Raw genomic sequence first — 14,602 nt, 5'->3', positions numbered from 1 at the left:
TACTTTGTAATCCTATTTGTAGATAAATAGTAGATAAACATTAACACTCAACAGAAACACACAAAACAGCAGAAATCGACCACACACAGATACACAGACAACACCAAACACATTAACACACACACACAACACACAACATAAGCTGTGGGACCAGCAGGTCCACCCCCCCCCCCCCCAGGTGTGGAGGAGGCGATGGGAGTCTGAACGCCCTGTGGAGCTACCAGGGGCAGGCCGCTGACGAGCTGGGCTTCAATGAGGGGGACATGGTGACCATCCTGCAGAAGGCCCAGGGGGTGGACTGGTGGTGGGCCTCGCTCTGCGGCCGCGAGGGCTTTGTGCCCAACAACTACTTTGGGGTATGAGGGTATTTTATTATTAATTTAATTATTAATTATTCTTCATTGAGTCCTATTTGAAGCCAGCCGAGTACTGAGAGCTTTTCTCCGTTCCAACAACATGGTTCTAGTTGATGCTTGCGTCACGCTTCAGATACGAGGCGAGATTTGCGCAACGTGTGGTTTGAGCTAGAGAAGAAAACAATCACATGGTCAGGTTCTCTGTCGTGTCTCCCATGTGTTAATTAAAAACAAAGGTTTGAGCTGAGATACAAAGTGGAAATAACAAACATAGCTGTGCTCCTGTAATTCATTCAGGAATATTTTGCTTGTCTGTCTTTTCCTGCAGCTCTTCCCAAAGGTCCGTCCTAAGTCTCTGTGTTGATGCGTCTCTCTGGGCTCACGGATCAGAGGACGACGTTGTCTCATCTGGTGTTCTACACCATGTCCCTCCACCAGGGGGAGCCAGGGAGTTAGGCCTGGCCTTTACGAGTGGCAAGGCGGACAGGTAGACACGTGGACAAGGGGAGGGACTTCAACTGGTTTGCAACTGCAAACTGACGGCAGATATTACTGATAAAGCTTTGAACAAAGACAACTTACCGAGTGCCTTCACAGCGTTTATAGAGAGAGAATAGTTTGTATTCTTTATGTAGAGCTGTAGTTTAAATGCATCCTTCAGCATGGCACACAACCTGCATGGTTGCGCCCTACAATGACACTCAGCTGTGAAGAGAACTTATAGTAGGGTAGTTGGGTGGGTAAACCTCTTTTAGAGGCTTCGAAAAAACCATGGCAACTCAATGCATCTATTTCTAGATCTGCATTCCATTTGGAATTAGTTTGGCAAACCATTTAGGTAGCCTTAAGAATAAATATCCATTGTGTCCACAAACCCCAATGATTCTAGAAGGTTTACCCACCCAACTGACCAACATGGCCAACGCTTTTCACAGTTTTGTCTTTTTTTTTTCTTCTGATTCTGAAAATGTACAGCTCTGATGGATTTCAACCTCTCTATTTTGCTCAATATAGCAATTGTTCATGTGTATGAATCTGAATCTTGTTGAATAAATATATATCAGGAAGAATGTGTATTTTGACCTCCGGCAGCCTTTTTTACGGGCACAGAAATACTCAGTATCCTGTCCAAGTTCTCCATTGAGGGTTCATGTATTTTAGTACATTTAAAAAATAAACGTGTTGATGAATACATTCCAAAAGTTTGTAAAGTAATGCAGATCACAACTTTCACCACTATGTGGCAGTAATCACATTGACGCATTTTATTTAGTAGGCTATTCAAACTCTATATATATATATTCTATTTCTATAATATCTATCTATATGATCGTATCTTTATATATATTTACCAACTATATATAATCTAAATATATATGATATTCAACCCCTATATTTTTTATTTTACCTCTATATTTTATATCTATATTCTTTATATTCTGTAGGCTTTATTCTACATCAAACATTATCCTATATCTAGTTTATATCTTTATTCTATATTTATATTCTACATCTATATCCTATATAATACGATTACATTCTACATAAAAATTCTATATGTTCCCCGCTGTTCAACTGTAGATGACCCCAAGTAGGTAGCTGATAAATGGCACTGCCTGTTTAATGTGGTCTGGGTGAATATCCTCTTTCTACATTGCATTTGTCTCTGAGGCCCAGCAGTGCACGGTATTCATGCAGTTCATATTAACTGTGTAAAGAGGAAGGAAGAGCTTGAACACATTTGTTCGAGTTATTATCTTAAACTGCAGGTAAAGACGTTTCCACAGACTTTTTCTGTCACACCAGCTACCTCCTCTACAGTAAGAATGTTTTTTACTTGAATTGTACTGGTTTACTTAAGAAAGTAACATTCCTATATCAAGCTCAATAACCAATGAATGTGATAAAATGAATACAAAGAATAGGACTATGTATTGTGTTAGTTAAAATTAATACATATTTTGTTTATGTCTGCAGAACAACGCCCTGAGAGAAATCAACTATGAATCTTAGAACAGCTGCAAGAGGCTTTGTAGCTTTCCTTCTGTCAGTACCAGGTTTGTACATTTACGTTGTGAACTTTAAGTTGATCTGTTTCAAAGGGTAACATGACAAGCAACCCGAATGAAGAGAGGGTGAAACAACATGTTGTGAATTTATCGAATGAAATCTAGAGTATTGACCTGTTTTAAATAACTAATATTTTCGATTTTACTGAATATTGTAGCGTTGCATTTGAGATTTTCAACAGACTTGTTGACCAAATTAACCCTTCAATGTGTTCAGCACAACAAGACGGGTTCAATTAATTCCAATTTAGAGTTCAGTAGTCTTAAGTTGAGACTGTTAACTTATGTTAGAAGTCAGCATTGGTCACCTGCCTTGTATTGTGTGTTTGTGCCCTGAATCCCTTGATGAGATGTGAGATGATGTCTCCATGCTATAGCTATAGGAGTTTCACTAGCTGTCTCACTGTGTTTATCACTATAGGTGTATCAAATTATGTGCTTGAACGTTACTCTGACAGCTTAGTGTTCAGCATGTATCTCTAGTTAGAGCTGCACCTAGCCTCCATCTCATCTGTATCTTGTGATCATGCACTTCATCGTAATCATCATTGTCAATGTGTTGTTTTTTTACAGCATTACAGGGTAACCCTAACTGGGCAGTCACTTACCCATCTAGTAATATCTGCGCTTTGAGCGGATCAACAGTTGAAATCCGCTGCAATTATAAATACCCTTACGCAAATACAGTGGAGAAAAAATTCTGGTTTACTAATAAACACAATGAGCCAGATGATACAGACTATACAGGTCGTGTTGAATACAGCTGTGTTGAGAACAGCTGTCTCTGGGGTTACAGCAGCTGTACTGGGACTTGTACACTGAGAATCAAAGACTTGAGACAGAGTGACTCTGCTGAATACAAGTTTAGGATTACAACAAACAAAGGAGGGGCATGTAGTGGTGACCCTGGAGTGAAGTTATCTGTGACAGGTAAACATTGATTGCTAATGAATCTATTCAACTGTTTGTGCGCTTGTCTGTGTGTGTCTGTGTCTGTCTCTGTGTGTGTGTGTGTGTGTGTGTGTGTGTGTGTGTGTGTGTGTGTGTGTGTGTGTGTGTGTGTGTGTGTGTGTGTGTGTGTGTGTGTGTGTGTGTGTGTGTGTGTGTGTATGTCTGCGTATGTACCTGCTTTTCTTTTTAAACAGTATTTTTTTTTAATTCATTTTGTGTAATTTCTTCCCTGGCCCAGATCTCCAGGTGAAAGTGGTCATTCCTCCTTCCAGTCCTAACAGGGTACAGCTGGAATGTCACAGTATGTGTCATCTTACTGGTTATCCTACATACATCTGGTACAGGGATGGAACTCAACCACATCAAGCAAGGTTCACCTGGTTCTACATTAACTCTGAATACAGGACTTCATGTGCTGTTCAAGGATCCGAACATCTCCCCTCTCCATCAGTGTGTAAGAGCGCCACAGTACACCGAGGCTAGACATGATGGGTCTTTAGTGTAACAAAGTACATGTAGTTTAAGTATGAATGAAGAACTATCGTCCATGTTGAAGCAGGCTTCAGCCTCAGGGTAGGCCTACCAGTAGTACAGGGTAGGCTACTGGCACTACTGATACCATTTGTTAATAATAACATTTGTTTAATATCTAATGAAATATAACTGTCAACAGTCGCTCCAGAGACCCCCTCAGTGGGAGGGGCTCCCCCTGGTGTAATAAAGGAGGGCAGTTCAGTGAATCTGACCTGCACCAGCGAGGCCAACCCAGTAGCAAAGTACACCTGGACCAAGGTTACTACAGATCATTCCCTCGGACACAGTGTCCAAGGACAACAGCTTTCCTTTCATCCCATCCAGTCTTCAGACTCTGGACAGTATCTCTGCACAGCTAAGAATGACCTTGGGACAACAACTTCGTCCCCCATCTCTATTGATGTGAAATGTGAGTAAAATGAAGAACTATCGTCCATGTTGAAGCAGGCTTCAGCCTCAGGGTAGGCCTACCAGAAGTACAGGGTAGGCTACTGGTACTACTGATACCATTTGTTAATAATACCATTTGCTTAATAACAGAGCTGTCAAGCGATTAAAATATTTAATCGTGATTAATCGCATTAATGTCATAGTTAACTCACGATTAATCGCAAATTATTTTTCTATGCTAAATATTAGAGCTGTCAAGCGATTAAAATATTTAATCGTGATTAATCGCATTAATGTCATAGTTAACTCACGATTAATCGCAAATTATTTTTCTATGCTAAATATCCCTTGATTTTTTTATCCCATAATTCTTCTCATTTGAATTCTCTTATCAACATGGTGAAGTGCATCGGCTTGCCTTGTGCAAATGATTTTTTATTGATAACAACATTGGCATATACTGATCAAAACAGGACGATACAAAAAAAGAGCCTATAGTGCAATTAGTGCAATTAGTGCAATAGTGCAAACGACTGCTTTGAACAAATGTCATTTGAACATAGCAGTCAGGCTACTGCTTCTTTGTTTTGAGCCAAAGAAAAAAAAAGAAAAACATTTTTTTTTTTTTTTTATTAAATAAAATAATTGCGTTAATCGCGCGATAAATTTTCTAACGCCGTTAAAATTGGTTTGCGTTAACGCCGTTAATAACGCATTTAACTGACAGCTCTACTTAATAACTAAAGTTATATTACTGTCAACAGACGCTCCAAAGACCCCCACAGTGAGTGTCAGGAGTCCCCCTGGTGTTATAAAGGAGGGCAGTTCAGTGAGTCTGACCTGCAGCAGCGAGGCAAACCCAGTAGCAAAGTACACCTGGTCCAAGGTTACTACAGGTCATTCCCCCGGACACACTGTCCAAGGACAACAGCTTTCCTTTCATCCCATCCAGTCTTCAGACTCTGGACAATATCTCTGCACAGCTAAGAATGACCTTGGAACAAAATCTTCCCCCATCTCTATTGATGTGAAATGTGAGTAAAAGAACAAACTGAATAACATCATAACAAAGATGTTGAAGTTTGTCTAACCATGGATGAATCTGCATTCCATTCAATCCTCAAATGTCTTCTTTATATCGTTCATATCAACGTACATCATGTTTGTTGTACCTCTAGATGGGCCTAAACGCACATTTGTGAGACCAAGTCGCCCTGGTAAAATAAAGGAGGGAGGTTCAGTGACTCTGAGCTGCAGCAGTGATGCCAACCCAGCAGCTAAGTACACCTGGTTCAAGGACAACCAACCTCTGCTCTGGGAACCAAGGCGACCTTATACCTTGGACTCAGTCCGCCCTAAAGACAGGGGAACGTACCGCTGCCAAGCAAGGAACCAATATGGATATCTGGGCTCCAACTCGGTTTTCATAAATGTCCAGTGTAAGTGGAAAACGATAATAATTGTTACGTCCCTCGCTAGGAAGAGGGAAGACAACATAAAACCTGATATCTTTGATAGAGTAAAGTGATTTATTAACACGGAACATGGATATTCAACCACACAAACACACAAATAGAGGAGTTGAAACTACAAAGGAAATCTGTTAAATCAAAAAATATATCTATCCAAAGGAGGACTCCAGCATACATGCTCCTAGTGTCACTTACAAAGGTAAACTGCATATCTGTTTTCAGTAGTTTGAAAAGCTTACCCTGGCCCAGTCCCCAAGTAGTTAACAAGAGCCTAAATCTACTCAATAAACAATTAGTAACGCACAAACCAACATGAGTAAAGACACAGTGGCAGCTATGATTTGAAGCTTGTCAAATATTTACTGTCTAATAACATATTTGCTATAACCGGTATTGCAAAATGTTGCTCTGCTATTCATAAATTGCTATATGCCTGGTCAATTAGGAGTCACAGTGATAGTTTATTATTCGACAGCATTCATATTTTATTATTCAAAACAGCATTCTGTAGATGACATTGCAGTTATGTGCATGGTTTCTTATCTTTAGGATGTACATATATCATTGTGTTTATGACAGACGCTCCAAAGACCCCCTCAGTGAGCGTGAGACCCCCTGGTGAAATAAAGGAGGGAGGTTCAGTGACTCTGAGCTGCAGCAGTGATGCCAACCCAGCAGCTAACTACACCTGGTTCAAGGACAACCAACCTCTGCCCTGGGAACCAAGGCGACCTTATACCTTGGACCCAGTCAGCTCTAAAGACAGGGGAACGTACCGCTGCCAAGCAGAGAACCAATATGGATATCTGGGCTCCAACTCGGTTTTCATAGATGTCCTGTGTGAGTGGAAAACGATAGCAACAAAAAACTTAAAGTTAAGTAGTAATAATACAAATCTGTACCGTCTAATATGTCAACATATTTGCTATATATAGTCTTGCAAAATTGTTAAGCTGCTATTCATGTATTGCTTATGATTGGTAAACTATGATTCACATGGATATTGTATTATTCGAAACAGCATTCTGTATCCCACTGACATTGTAGTTTTGTGCACGGCTTCTTATCTTTAGGATGTAAATATATATCAATGTGTTTATGACAGACGCTCCAAAGACCCCCTCATTGAGCGTGAGACCCCCTGGTGAAATAAAGGAGGGCGGTTCAGTGACTCTGAGCTGCAGCAGTGATGCCAACCCAGCAGCTGACTACACCTGGTTCAGGGAACATGGAGGCTCAGTGGGGGAATTAGGAGAGAACTACACCATCAGTAACATCACAACTGAGCTTGGAGGAAATCATTACTGTGAAGCTCGTAATGCAGTTGGACTTCAGAATTCAACTTTGATGTTCCTTAATGTGACAGGTAATTTCCTTTAAAATAAAAAGTTCCTTTAAAATAGCACATTGTTTAAAGACCGACCAAACACTTGAATAATACCTGAGTACTAACCCCATTGACAGACTCATGCAACGGTTCTATTCAATTTGTGATTGGCTTAAATAATGTGTTGCCCCTTTTATTAACATTGGTGCTGTACGAGAACCCCAGTTATAGATGTGTCCACGTTTTATAGAGTAAGAATACTCTTGAGTAAGAGAATCCATAATATTTTTTCATCAATTGTCAATCTGTTACATTTAGACAGTCTAAATGTAATATATATGCACATTATTTCATTGTGTTCCAGCCACATCATCATCACCATCATCAGTGACTACAATAACTGTGGCTAGAGGTACTGTTGCTGTTTTACTGGCCACCATACTCCTCCTCATCTTCCTCTGGATGAGGTGAGATATTCTCTCTCTCTCTCAACATCAACAACAACAACAACAACAACAATACTTCTTCTTCTTCTTCTTCTTCTTCTTCTTCATCTTCTTCTTCTTCTTCTTCTTCTTCTTCTTCTTCTTCTTCTCATCTCTCTGTTCTCTTCCCCAGAAGAAAGAGGGCTTCTAGGAAAGCGCGTGGCCAGGGAGGAAGGCCAGATATCAGGGAGGAGGTGAGAGACAGGAAGCTATTCCTTACTAAGACTCCTTTACTCCTTCCACTACCGACTAGTGTGGTGGAAGTACCCCGAGCCCATACCTCTAAAATCTCATGTACTTGCAGTTGTTGCCGTTTCTGTAACTCCTAGCCCTTTCGCTACGAGACCTTTATGACAATATGCAGATACATGCTTAAGAGATTAGCTTTAAAGGAGAACCATCACAAAAAGGGAACCAAATCAAATAGCATAAATTATTTTTTATAATACTAACGTGACGCTTAGATAGAAAAGTTTTAATGGACGAGGTTATGTATTAAAGTTATGTTTAGTCACATCTATTCATCAACATTTGTTAACTTATTGTTGCATTTCTAATTTATCATTCAATAAGTTGACTACCCATACAGCTGTAGCTACCGTTATGGGGCAAATTCAATTGTGGGGTAGCCCATTGCTGTTATCCGTGGTCATACAATTATACCAAAAATTAACTTTACGAGTACCGAAATCCCAGACAAGTTGGACCATTTAGGCCAACTTTTTCACGTTTCTTTTTTTGTGAGATCAAGAGTTAGATATAGAGTGCGATCTAGGCTGAGAACAAACTAACAAACTGAGAGACCTCCGCCAGTGCACAGAATGAGAAGACAGAGGGATGGAAGTATTGATGTCTAATCCAAGCAAACAAAGATGTCTATTTTTCCACGTTTAAGAACAATCTTACAAGCTGTCACTGAAACCTATCAATGATTAGAAAGAGGAATATGTTCAAGAAGAAGAGTCCTAAAGTGAAACCTACAGCGTCCTGCACTGTGGAACTTCTGAACAGCCATTTGAGAGTAAAGTGTTTCCTAAATGTACTACTCTGTCCTCTCTCCCCGTCAGTTTCTTCCGTGTCCTGTGTACGAAAACCTTTAAGCTCTGACCAATCGCTCGGCTTCTGCAGCACAGAGAGAACCAATTGAAGAGCAGGATGACGTGCCTTGTGGGTTTGCTGGTGCTCTGGTAGAGTCTGATCAGACAGAGCAGGTCCTTTACTCTGCCATCAACCTTAAAATACCCGAGGCTGTCCCTGAGTAAGCCCTCTTGATAGTTCTTGAAAATAAACTTTGTGGCTTGAGACTTCCTCATCAAGTAAACCCAGTCGAAGAGTTTCTTCTCTTTATCTTTCTTTAACTTTTCAGCGACAGTAAACAGATGTCAGAGTTGTATGTACCACCATCAAATAAATATCGAAGAAAATGCATTATTTTTAGATAGATCCAGCATTAAATGGGTTTTGATGAAATTTCTAGCAATACAATTGTATGTTATTGTCATAATCTTCGTTCAGCATGAGTATAGTTCGTTTGGTTGTTAGTTACTAAGAATATTCTTCTCGCCAGAAAAAAAAACGCTTTCTATCATTGCTTTGTTGGATGATGTGGGAGCTGCTATCACTGATAACCAAACATGGTTGACATTTATTTTATTCTCAGTGGAAAATGTAATATTACGTTTGTTTCGACATTAAAATGTGTTTGAAAACATGTCTCGCGAGAAATGTGCTTTTTATTGTCATAATCTTCTTTCAGTGCTTATATATGATGTTTAGTGAGTAAGTTAAACTGCTTATGGTGTTTTTCATGCCTCCAGGCTATGTTCTGTTTAAGAAATAACCTAAATGATATATAAAAACACGTATTTCAAAAATGGGGAAACATGCAGTCTGGTCTCATAAAATGTTCATATGATATCTTCGGAAAGGTTATGCACAATTTTCCTTACGATTCCTGCAAATGTCTGGCAGAATGAGTGGTCAGTGCGCCTGCACAAGCCCCAAGGAGTGCAGAACCAGAAAACATTGCAACACATGCAATATTACGATGATTTCGGCATTAAAATGTGTTGATACCATTCCTGATCTCCTGATCTCTAGGTTTGTGACTGGTTTGGCTTGATTTCCAAACATGGACACAGCCATATATTGTTCTAATAACTCAGACAACCAATCAGATTAAGTAACTAAGTAAGAAGGGGGCTTATTCAGTTGGTGAATAACCAACTGAATATTACTAGACCACTAGATACCACTAAACCATACACACTTTACCTTTAAAGTCTGCATAACCCTGTCAACATTAATATGAATCATCCAAATTCCTCATGCATTATCCTGCTGTATCACTGATATAAACATATCATCTTTTAGCATCTTTAACATCTTTTAACATAGTTGACCGCAAGACCTAGACCTAAACACACATCTGTGTACTCAGGTCCCTGTAATCAGGAAATAGTGGAGGGCAGTTCAATGCCTCTCTCAGTATCTTCCAGACACATCATCATCATCACAGATCACAGATCACTGTACATACAGTTGCTGTCTTACTGGTCCCCATACCCCTCCTCATCTTCCTCTGGATAAGGTGATAAGTCTCTCTCTCTCTCTCTCTCTCTCTCTCTCTCTCTCTCTCTCTCTCTCTCTCTCTCTCTCTCTCTCTCTCTCTCTCTCTCTCTCTCTCATTGGCCATACATTTCTCCTGTTGCTTCTTTATCTCTCTGTTCTCTTCACCAGAAGAAAGATGGCTTCCAGAAACCATGTGCCCAGGGAGGAAGGCCAGACACTGGGGTGGAGGTGGGAGACAGGAAGCCATTTCTTACTTAGCCATCCTTGACTAAGACACACAAATGCCCCGAGCCCACACCTCAAAACCACGTGTAAAAATTCTAGTTGTTGCTTTAGTTGTTCCTGTTAATCCAACCCTGCAACTCTGAGAACTTTCTGCCATACGCAAATATAATTGCTAAGAGATTAGCTATTAAGGGGAACCAGCAGGCACAGCTATGTTATATTGTAAGTTAAAAGTGCTTCATTCTTCTTGTGAGAGGGTTCCGCAAATTAATTCTGTTTCTGTTGAAAATTCCCATTAAAGTTAGACTATTGATGTCGAGAGTGAGATCTAGGTTGAGATCTTCAGCACGATCAAGAGGACAAACTAAGGGTCTTCTACCAGGGAGCAGAATGACCAGACGGAGTGATGGAGGTAATGATGTGTAATCCAAGCAAATAAATAACTATTTGAGAATGATACTCCCAGCCCGGGACAGTTTGAGGAAACCTAGAAGTGGTTAGCAAAAGGAACACATTTGAAGAAGTGAAGCCTACACCAGCCTGCATGCTGGGACCACCAATCCCCACCAAAGGTCACAAAATGAACCAGAAACACAGGAAGTTTAACGTTTTTGTATACATACTCTTATGTCCTCTCTTCCCATCGGTCACTTCCTGTTTCTGTGTTTCAAAAAACCTCAGCTCTGACCATTCGCTCAGCTCAGACAACACAGAGGGAAGCAAATGAAGAGCAGGATGACCGTCACTATCCACCCAAATCTCTGGCTAAGAGAACCGAAAGTGCCTCAACGTCCTGTGGGATCCCCCCGTCCGATCAGATCAGATAGACCAGGTCCTTTACTCTCTGGTCGACTCTCCAAGACCCAACGCTATCCCTGGGTAAACCCCTTCTGATACTATCTTAGATATTCAACTCTTAAGTTCTAAATCTTTGTTAAATCTTCTTTCCAGGGTAACTGATTTTGAAAATGTCTCCATCTTCTTTTCAGGGACACTGACCCGACCTCAGAGGGGTACAGCATACTTCATTTCGATGATAAGTAATGTAGTTTGTAACATCGCAGTGCTACGAATTGATCCTGGTCAAATCTTGAAATACACAAGCCTAAAACAAGTTTAAAGAACATAGGATACACGTTTAACTCTATGGGTTTTATATCTACATGCTATTGTATGATTCATTGGCCATTTTGGGTGACCAGGTAATAACATTCTGGCAACGACCACCACTACCAAAATCTGATAGGAGTGAGTGGGAATGGTGTGTGCCAGACAGTGATAACCTGAACTGCTATATATGCCTCCCCTAAATGAAAAAAAAAAGTTGGCCGGCAGTGGGCACTCAGTCGGTCCACTACCTCCATCTAGTGGCTACTTGACGCCAGTGGTCCTTCTCCCCCCACACCAGTCTGCAATCATCCAACCACCATTCCCTATTTCAGCCAGGGATCTCCTACCAGCCGGCGCCAGTTCGTCGTTAAGTCTACCTAGTCAGTATCGGTCCTACCAGTATTCTCGAAACTCTGTCTCTAGCCTGTCCCCTTGATAACCACCTCTCTTCCTCTCTAGTACTCCCCCTGCCATCAAACCCCTGGCTGCCTGACTACCCGCCTGTCGTCGAGTCCTTGCCTGCCTGACTGCCTGCTCTTTACCGGACCCCTGCCTGCCTGACCACCCGCCTGTCGCCAAGCCCCTGACTGTCTGATCGCCCGCCTGCCTACCAACAAACCCCGTTCCCTTTACCCCGTCTCTGACTTCCTGTGTTCTGCACTTGGGTCCCCACGTTCCGTACCCTTAACACATTGCCTGAATGTACTGGACATGTGAGAGGAGGTCTTCAAGGAGAGCGCAACCTACTCCACTTGTACATTGATTTGTATTGTAGATAGCTCCCTCTATAGGCTACATACAGCTATTGCATGCATATCCACTAATAGGCTGATTTGGTTACAAGGGCACCTGCTGATGAGATACATGTGTCCTCCACTGAGACTGAAAGAAAAGTAGCCCTGAATGCTGAAATCTGTTTGAATTGGTGGTGGGTTAGAAAATGTGAAATTCAGAAAAACAGTATGAGAAAAAAGATGAAGAATCTAGAAATCTAGAAAAAAGAGCGAGATGGAGAGAGCGAAAGGGCGAGGAAAAATGTCACTATTAATAAATAATGTGTAATTACGAATGTATCATGCATAATTTCTGTAATTGTATTCGTATTTAACACGATTATCACCATGATCTTAACTATTTACTTATTTCATAAAAATAACTATTATGATTTTGTATTTTCACACAGGTTACATATCGGTTAGAATGGATTTTAAGCCCTGAAAAAGGTGTCACGGACCAACGCGTTGTGGAGCCGCCGGCATAGACGATTATGCGCCGCCTGAGAGCTGTGATGTCATCGTGGAGCTGAGGGACATGAGAATGATGAGGATGATGCCCTACTCACCGGACTCCCCACCAAACTCATCAACAGACTGCAGATCATTCAGAACTCAGCCGACCGGATCATCACCCGCACCAAATCATCTGACCACATCACCTCTGTCCTCATCCAACTTCACTGGCTCCCAGTACACTACCGCATCCAATACAAAACCCTACTCCTCACCTACAAAGCTCTCCACAACCTAGCCCCCAGTTACCTCTGCGACCTCCTCCAAGAATACACTCCCTCCCGCTCCCTCCGCTCAACCTCTGCTGGACTACTATGTATCCCCACATCACTACTCACTACAATGGGTGCCCGGTCATTCAGCTGTTCAGCACCCAGGCTCTGGAACTCCCTCCCCCCACACATAAAACAGTCAGACACCTTTACAACCTTCAAGTCACAACTCAAAACTCACCTGTTCAAACTCGCACACAACGTCTAACTGATCACTGTCTTGATTGTTTGTTTTGTCTTGTTTTTGTTTTATTTATTTATTTATTATTATTTATTTTTTTCCACAATGTCTTGTTTTTAAACGATTCATGATAACTTTATGCTCTGTAAGGTGACCTTGGGTGCCTTGAAAGGCGCCTCTAAATTAAATGTAGTATTATTATTATTATTATGATGATGTCACCTTCCTACTGTGGCGAACGGGAATCAATAATTGTACTTTTCATCTTCCATCTCTCTGTCTCTCTAGAGGATGAACAATCGAGGGGATCATGTCCTCTCTCTCCATGGTTAATCAGAGCTTGCTCTCGCCACTCCCTGCCACGGCGCTCTTTAATAAATCACCTGGCCTGTCCACACAACCTGGAGCCTACTGTCTCTCTACCTCTTTCCCTCTCTCTATATACCCATACCTCGCTCGCTCTCTCCCTCTGACTGTCTACCTCTCTGTATAAATCTCAACCTCGCTCTCTCTCTCTATAGCTCTGCCTCGCTCACTTGCTCTCTCTCTCTTTTTATCCGTCTTTCTCGTTCTATCTCAACCAGGACGATACGCAGCCTTTCCATGTACTTATCCCTAACTCCCTCCCTTTCCTTCTCTCTTGCTCACACTCTCACTCCCTCTTTTGTTTTTCCTTGTCTATCTCTCTCTCCCACGCCCCCCCCCCCCCCTCTCACTTTTACTCCTCGTCTCTCATTCATCTTACTTCCTATTCTGTCCATCCCCCTAGGTGAGTGTGTCGCACAAAGTGTCACGTGATGACGTCCGCAAAACACAAATCTGTAACGGGGGGGTTAGGCAGAACCCAAGTGCACAGACTGCTGGTGACAGGGCAGTCCAAAGGTTTCATTGATCGCACAGATGATCAGGGTCGGGCAGGCAGAGTAAACAGGGACAGACAAGAGTTTGGGAACCGGCAGGCAATCAGGTAGACTGGGGGTACCGTCGCCGGGCGGGTAGTCGGGCAGGCGAGGGGTTGATATCCACCAGGTACTGTACCCCACGTCCACGGCGGCAGGAGCGAAGGAGGCGCCGGACAGTGTACACCGGACCGCCGTCGACGAGCTGACGGGGAGGAGGAGGCGGAATGGGAGGAGCCAGAGTGCTCTCCTGGACGGGGTTGACTCTGGAGGCATGGAATGTCGGGTGGATCCTCATGGACCCAGGGAGCCGACGGCGTACCGCCTCCGGGTTAATGACACGAGTGATGGTGAAGGGGCCTACAAACCTGGGGGCCAGCTTACGACTCTCCAACTTAAGGGAGAGGTTACGGTTGGAGAGCCAGACCTTGTGGCCCGTCTGGTAGACAGGGGCCGGTGTACGGTGCTTGT

The 14,602-nt window shown here is 42.2% G+C and overlaps 2 protein-coding genes and 1 long non-coding RNA gene across 11 annotated transcripts in view; all 3 read left to right on the top strand.

The window, feature by feature from the left end:
* The window catches only part of LOC115560660 (sialoadhesin), a 265,788-nt gene that overhangs the window by 62,213 nt on the left and 188,973 nt on the right, over positions 1-14,602 (top strand). The gene's annotated exons all lie outside the window — the stretch shown is intronic.
* Positions 1-14,602, top strand: part of LOC115560666 (carcinoembryonic antigen-related cell adhesion molecule 5) — a 141,274-nt gene that overhangs the window by 117,229 nt on the left and 9,443 nt on the right. The window contains exons 10-12 of the mRNA XM_030380121.1: positions 6,352-6,612; positions 6,878-7,138; positions 7,464-7,566. Coding sequence (XP_030235981.1) covers positions 6,352-6,612; positions 6,878-7,138; positions 7,464-7,566 — 625 coding nt within the window. The remainder of the gene's footprint in view (positions 1-6,351; positions 6,613-6,877; positions 7,139-7,463; positions 7,567-14,602) is intronic.
* On the top strand, positions 10,081-11,480 carry LOC115560739 (uncharacterized). Its single transcript, XR_003979832.1, has 3 exons — positions 10,081-10,174; positions 10,682-11,259; positions 11,370-11,480. It is a non-coding gene; the product is annotated as an uncharacterized LOC115560739 (long non-coding RNA).

Source organism: Gadus morhua, chromosome 16, assembly GCF_902167405.1.
Source record: "Gadus morhua chromosome 16, gadMor3.0, whole genome shotgun sequence".
In the NCBI taxonomy this organism is placed as follows: Eukaryota; Metazoa; Chordata; class Actinopteri; order Gadiformes; family Gadidae; genus Gadus; species Gadus morhua.
The sequence above is the reverse complement of the archived record's forward strand: the minus strand, read 5'-3'. Positions and strand labels throughout refer to the sequence as shown.